Below are 7,292 nucleotides of genomic sequence, written 5' to 3' on the forward strand. Positions count from 1 at the left end.
CAAGGAGCGGGAGCGGAGAAATGAAACACAGGTTTCAACAGTCACACCAGAACTGGTTTATTATCAAAAAATGCGCCCTCTATATACCCGGCCGTGATCGCGTACCGCCCGACAGTGGGAAAGTACAGCCAATCAGCGGCCGGGGGAGAGAGACAGCCATATCTCTGTCTCTCTCTAATGGGCACCGGACGGGCTACACTTTCATACCGTACCGGTGCCGTTCCAACAATTCGTTATTACATTACAATTTACAATTTACAAGTTTATTTTATCAGTAATCTATATCAGTAATCTATTTATACTACTTAACATCTAGGCGCATTTATGTATTAACATTGTCTTATTCTTTCTTATATCTAATACATTCTGTAAATATATGAGAAATCGGTAGAATCCATAGAGGCCCTTCTTCGGGTCGCATTCCGACGGGCGACCGTTTCGCTCGCCGCCAGGCGCCTGGAATTCTTTTTCAGGGCCGCCGTACGGGGTGTGCGATCCGTCCGTAACACTCCCCCCGTGCAGCTAGTCTGCACCTGAATTCTCGGGGACGGGTCGCGCGCCTTCTCTTCTTATTACCGCGATCTTTGCGGCCGGCCTGGTGTAGACCCCCCTAGGGGTCTTTACCTCCACGACTCGTACTTGGCCGTCTGCTGCTTGGTCGGCTCGGGTCACTATTCCCCGCGGCCAACAGTTCCTCGGCAGGTTCGGGTCGACAATTACGACCATGTCGTCCTTCTGGATCGGAGGCGCGGGATCGCGCCATTTCTTCCGTTGGGCCAACGTTGGGAGATATTCCCGCAGCCAGCGCCGCCAGAACATATCCGCGGATCTCTGGGCGATCCGCCACTGTTTGCGAAGGCAGGCTCCTTCGTCGTCTTCGTCGTAATGCGCCAGCGTGGGGTGCGCATTAGCGGTTCCGATGAGCAGGTGGTTCGGGGTGAGGGGTATAGCTTCCTCGGGCTGCAGAGTCACCTAACGAGCCTCTCCCATGCCCCACCCATGTGTGGGGAAGATGGCGGTATGTATTCCCATCTTATGTTCCGAATTGTCAGCTCCGCCAACAATTTTCCATCCTTCCGTAGTTCCGTCACGGCGTCGCGCATCTCTTTGTCGGCGCCGTGGAAATTGGTCCCGTTGTCGGAGTACAGGGCGATGGGGCACCCTCTCCGGGAAATCATCCGCCTCACTGCCATTATCGTGGAGTCCGCTTGCAGTGAGGACGCGAGTTCTAGGTGGATGGCGCGTGTAACCATACACGTAAAAAGAACGCCATAACGTTTTTCCCGTCTTCGGCCGACAGTCACGGCTATCGGCCCGAAGAAATCTACTCCGCAGTGCGCAAAGGGCGGTGCGCCGTACGCAAGCCGGGATGCGGGCAACTGTCCCATCAGTGGGATCCTTGGTCTGCTCCGAGCTGTCTCACATGTCTGACATTCCCGTGATATTTTCTTAGCGGCGTCCCTCAGCCGCAGGATATGATACTTCGTTCGTAGGTCTGCTACAGTTCTTTCTGTTCCTGGATGTCCACCTTTCTTGTGGACATGTTCAATCAATAGCCGCACATATCGGCATGCTCCGTCGAGGACGGGTGGGGCAGTGAGGCCTGCCGCGAATTCGGACGCGGCCTTAAGGCGTGTACCCATTCGTATTATTCCATTGCTGTCCAAGTACGGCGTCGCGGCGTACAGACGGCTTCCGGGCGGGCTTCCCTTTCCCTCCCGCAGCATTTGCAGCTCGTCTTGAAATGAGCTTTCTTGTGACCTCCTAATCCACATGTTTTCAGCGTCCTGCATCTCCGCGGCGCGCAACTCAAACCCCCCTCCGGGTTGTCCTGTGACCGAGTGCCGCCGGCATCTGGAGATGAATCGTAGTACCCAGGCGGTCGTGCGCACCAGCCGGGTCCAGGAGGAGAACCGCTCCACCTGCGGGAGGGCCTCCTCGTTCCTTGTGTGTCCGACAAACTGTCGAACCGGTTTTTCTTCGAGCGCTTCTGCGCTTGGTCTCGTTCGCCCAACTTTCTCTGTGGGCCATTCTGTCTCTTCCTCCCTCAAGAAACGCGGGCCCCCAAACCACAGTCCGTCTCTTGAGAGGTCAGGGGTCCCCTTGTCGCGGGTTCCAATGTCCGCCGGGTTTTCCTTTGTGGGGACCCATTTCCATTCTTCACGCGTGGTCAACTCATCGATCTCTCCCAATCGATTGGCCACGAACGTTGCATATTTCAAAGGATCATTGCGTATCCAACACAGCACCGTGCTGGAGTCCGTCCAGTAGATCGTTCTTACTATCCTCGCCTGACTCTCCCTTTTGATGGTGGCAGCCATCCGTGCCGCCATCAGTGCCGCCTGTAGCTCTAGGCGCGGTATGGAGAGCGGCTTCAGGGGGGCCACTTTCGATTTGGCCATCACGAACGCCGCGTCGCCGGCGTTCACAAAGTAGGCTATCGCACAACAAGCCTGTTCAGATGCGTCGCAGAAGATGTGCAGCGTCACGAGTCGCCCTTTAGACTGTAGCACACATCTTGGTATTCTGCATTCGTTGTTCTCCATCAGCCGGCGCCACTCTGACCATCTCTCAGAGTGCTCCGGCAACAGCGTCTCATCCCAGCCCGTCTTTGATCGCCAGACGGCCTGTAGGATAATTTTTGACCGCACGGTGAGGCACGTAATAAAGCCGACCGGGTCAAAAATACTCATCGTCGCGCTCAGCATTTGGCGCTTGGTGGGGTTCTCGGGGATCGAGGCCATCTCGGTCCCATATTCGAAGAGAAACGTGTCGCTCCTGGGGTTCCACATTAAACCCAGGACTCTTTCCGTTGTATTTGCTTCTCCTATTCTGATGGCATTTTCCGCCTTTTCCTTTTCCGCAATGCCTTTCAGGACTCCTGGCTTATTAGACGCCCACCTCGTGAGCTCAAAGCCTCCCCTTAGGAGCACCTGCCTCAGGCCATGTATGAGGGATGCGGCCGCTTCTTCGCTGTCGGTCGCATCCAAATAGTCATCCATATACATTCGTCCTTGTATGGCCGCCGCGGCGGCCGGAAATTCGTGTGCGTACGTTTGGGCGACCTTGTCGCGGACAAACTGGGCACTACTGGGCGAGCATTTCGCGCCGAACATCATCGATGTCAACATGTACGTTTCGGGTTCATCCCGGCTATTCGTTCGCCACAGGAACCTTTGCGATGGCTGGTCAGCTTCATTGATCCTAATTCGCAGAAACATCTCCTTGATGTCTGCGGCTACCGCCACGGCCCCTTCCCTGAATCGAAGGAGGTTCCCCAACAGCGAGGACAGGAGGTCTGGTCCTGTCAGTAAGTGGTCATTCAATGACGTCCCCCGGTGCTGGGCGGCAGCGTCAAATACCACTCTTATCTTACCCGGCTTGTTCGGGTTACTCACAGCGAAGTGAGGTAAATACCACTCCCTCGGGTGGTGCACATTCTCTTCTGCGGGGTCGAGCTTCACAGCATATCCTTTTCCAATATATTCACTTATCTTGGCCTTGTAAGCCGCTGCCAATGCCGCGTCACGTCCTAGCTTCCTTTCTAGAGAGTGAAGCCTGTTCAAGGCTGCCTGGCGATTGCACGGCAGTACGTCTCCGTCCCGAGCCCATAATAGCCCGGTCTCCCATTGGCCTGACGGGAGCTGTCTTGTAGTATTCTTCAAGAGTTCCAATGCGCGCTTATCGGTTGCGCGATTCCTTTCGGCGGTGGAGACGCCCAATGACTCCACGGCGAAGTTTCTCTTCAATAGCTCGTCCAACCCTTGCTCGACCCGGTTGTTTGGCAGATTGAAGTTGGGGTGTACGGTACCCCCGTACGTTACTGGCCCCAGTGTGGTCACTATGGTCAGCTGACCATCCTCCCGAAGCACTGGAGTGTCGATCGGGAACATGAGAGACGCGTTATCGAGGCCGATCAGCATCTGCGGTCTGATGACGCGAGCTCCAGTCCGCGCGGGCGCGCCACTTTTGTGTACAAGGTCCAAGTCCTTGATGGTCCTCGCCCCGATCTCGAATTCCCCGTTGTGATCACTTATCAAGGTCACCGTTACACGCTGCGACCTGTGTGTGTTGCTTTGTCCAGTCGCACCTTTTATCGTCAGATTCCTTGCTATCCCCGTAGCACCTATCGCGCGGGCGACACCCTCCTCGAGGAGGGTCACAGACGCAGCCTCGTCCAACAAGGCGAACACTTTTGCGGTCCCCCGCGGTCCCTTCAAAGTAACCGGCAGCACTTTGAATGTGACCGGGACCTCACAGTCATTTGTCCACAGCACCTGCGCATTGTCCACAACTTCCTCACTTTTCACGGCTTCCGCGGCACCATCCGTGCGGTAGTGCAGGATTCTATTGTGGTGTCTCCGGCAGATTTCACACTTTCTTGCTTCACACTCGGGCACCCTGTGCCCTGATTCCAAACACTGGAAACACAGTTTGGACAGCCGCACAAATTCCCAGCGGTCGTCCACGGTCTTCTTCTCGAACCGTTTGCATCGGCGTAAGTTATGCCCGCTGGCCTTACAAAATACGCATTCCTTGTCACTCGTCGTGTCGCGCGTCGCAAACACGTGACTCCTTGGCTCGACGCGTCGAGCGTTCTCGCGGCGGGCGGGCTCGGCGCACTTGTCGCGCTGACCCGCGCGCTCCTTGTCTCTGTTCCTCGCCACCATTCTGAACAGACCTCCGTGGCGCGTGATGCCGGCGGTGATCTCGTCAAGCCAAGCGGCGAGATCGTAGATACTGCTCCTCGTCTCGCGGCGGCGATCGCGGAACCAATCCCACCGGAGTTGCGTCGGCATCTTGGCAACCATCTCCGCTAGCAGCTGCGGGTTGTCGAGATAGCAAGCGTCCATCCCGTCCACGGTGGTGATGACGTTGCGTATCGAAACCGCAAAATCCACGACTGCTTCATCCGCGGGGTGGTCGGCGAGACTCGGCATCCTCCGGGCGTCTTCCAGTATCTGCGCGATGATGAGTGTCGGGCTGCCGAAGGCGTCCTCCAGCGTCCGCAATATTTCCGACACGTTGCGCGGATACAGTAGCAGGCCTGCTACCATGTGACGCGCACGCCCTTCCAGTGCGCGCGCCAATCTTCCGATGTTGTCAGCGTCCCCTATCCCCCATCTCTCAGTAGATTGGAGATATGCCGCGTTGAAGCGGCGCCATTCCCTCGGGTCTCCGCTGAACTTGGGCAACTCCGGCGGCTGCCCCGACCATCGAAAGTAGTCCCCGCCTCGGGGTGAGGGCTCCGCGTAGATTGCTCTTCCATCATCTCTGCGGTGCCGTTCGTCCGGTCGAGCTCCGTCGACCCATTCGCGTACCGGGTAGCGATCGCGTTCGTCCGGTGCGCGCCAACGCAAGCCAGAGGTTTCCATACGCCTCGGCTCCGCGTTGCCAGTAGGCGCCGGGCCATGTCCCCCGGGCGCTTCTCCTCTGTGGCCGGTCAGTTCGTCCCGCGATTCCCCAGCGAATCGCGTAGGTTCCGGATCCAACACCGGAACCGGTAGAGCTGCGGCCGATGTCCTGAATCCCGTTCTGGGCTGATTGGCGGCGTCGTCCTGCCGCGTTCGTAGGTGGGTGGATTGTTCGACACCCGCGATAACCTCCCCCCCTGGGGAGCTTACGTTAGCTGCTGTGCACTTCGACAACAGCTCACGGAGTTGCTGGAACTGCCTCTCGTTGCTGGCGGCTAGCTCCGCCATCTGGCGGCGCAAGTCGCTACTCGTATCAGTCCGGACTGAACTGACAGAGTCCCGATCCTCCTCACGGCGCTGCTCTTCGGGCTCCATGGCGACGTTGCGTCCCGACCTCAGGGATGCAGGCATCGTAGCTGGAGACTGCGTTGAAGGATCCGGCTCGAAGGACCAAAATGTAACCGGCGTGGGTTACGTGCGATGACTCTCAAAAATGTACACGCCTGGCCTTCTTCGGAATCTCCCAACTATGCCACCGTTGTAAGGGGTGACGTTCCAGACGGCCCCGCCGTACCGAGTTACCGAGTAAGCTGGATACGGACGGAGGTGAATGGATGTATGAGCCGGGAAGAGCGGGCACTGAACCGACAAGTCAACCTCAATAGCCCTGATAAGGGCTTTCCGAAACTGGTCCGTGAATCGGTATAATGAGGCGAAGCGGTCCAGGCTGGCGGCGCGGCGAGTCGTCCAAGGAGCGGGAGCGGAGAAATGAAACACAGGTTTCAACAGTCACACCAGAACTGGTTTATTATCAAAAAATGCGCCCTCTATATACCCGGCCGTGATCGCGTACCGCCCGACAGTGGGAAAGTACAGCCAATCAGCGGCCGGGGGAGAGAGACAGCCATATCTCTGTCTCTCTCTAATGGGCACCGGACGGGCTACACTTTCATACCGTACCGGTGCCGTTCCAACAATTCGTTATTACATTACAATTTACAATTTACAAGTTTATTTTATCAGTAATCTATATCAGTAATCTATTTATACTACTTAACATCTAGGCGCATTTATGTATTAACATTGTCTTATTCTTTCTTATATCTAATACATTCTGTAAATATATGAGAAATCGGTAGAATCCATAGAGGCCCTTCTTCGGGTCGCATTCCGACGGGCGACCGTTTCGCTCGCCGCCAGGCGCCTGGAATTCTTTTTCAGGGCCGCCGTACGGGGTGTGCGATCCGTCCGTAACAAATACCATTTAAAATACCATAACCATTTTCGGTCGTAGGTAATAATTATTCAATTTCCATTACAATTTAAAACGAAACAAACAATACAATAAATGTTACTTTTAGCTTCAGGATTTTTTTTATATGGAATGCCAACCATGATCTCACTATCATTAAATACGTACGTTATCAGACAGATATATCTTTTAATTATCCTGTTGAAAATCGTTGAAATATACGATGAGAACGACCTTTGGCGGTTGCACTGAGATTATTTTTTTTCGAAATGATATATCGTCAAAATTGCAGATTAGGGAGTTGATATCACGGGGAAGCCTTTAGAAATCATGATTTATGTATCTGTGGGTGTAGTTTAGTTTGCACATTTTATCACATTTACACATTACACGAACCTTCATAAATAACTCATTCAAGTTGTCACTCTTAATTTGTTATTGAGACTTATAGACTTATTTTAAAGTCACTCATAAAGCTGCAGTTGGTGGTCATGAAATACGTTCACATAAATTTTAGCAATTCGATCGACTACCATAAATATTATGCTTAGATTATGTACCTAAAATGTGGTATGCACACTAATTCTCTTACGCTTTTTCCTTCGTTTTTTTCACTCATAAAGCTC

General features: G+C 54.3%; 1 protein-coding gene across 1 annotated transcript; it reads right to left on the reverse strand.

The window, feature by feature from the left end:
• Window positions 1-522: 522 nt before the first annotated feature.
• On the reverse strand, window positions 523-5,825 carry LOC148302773 (uncharacterized). Its single transcript, XM_088271035.1, has 3 exons — window positions 5,625-5,825; window positions 1,092-4,517; window positions 523-960 (listed from the first exon to the last, which is right to left on the reverse strand). The coding sequence occupies exons 1-3, from the start codon at window positions 5,823-5,825 to the stop codon at window positions 523-525; spliced, it is 4,065 nt and encodes a 1,354-aa protein (XP_088127161.1).
• Window positions 5,826-7,292: the final 1,467 nt, after the last annotated feature.

This window comes from Brachycentrus maculatus, unplaced genomic scaffold (assembly GCF_059751285.1).
Source record: "Brachycentrus maculatus isolate JH-2025_06_01 unplaced genomic scaffold, ASM5975128v1 h1tg000413l, whole genome shotgun sequence".
Taxonomy (NCBI): Eukaryota; Metazoa; Arthropoda; class Insecta; order Trichoptera; family Brachycentridae; genus Brachycentrus; species Brachycentrus maculatus.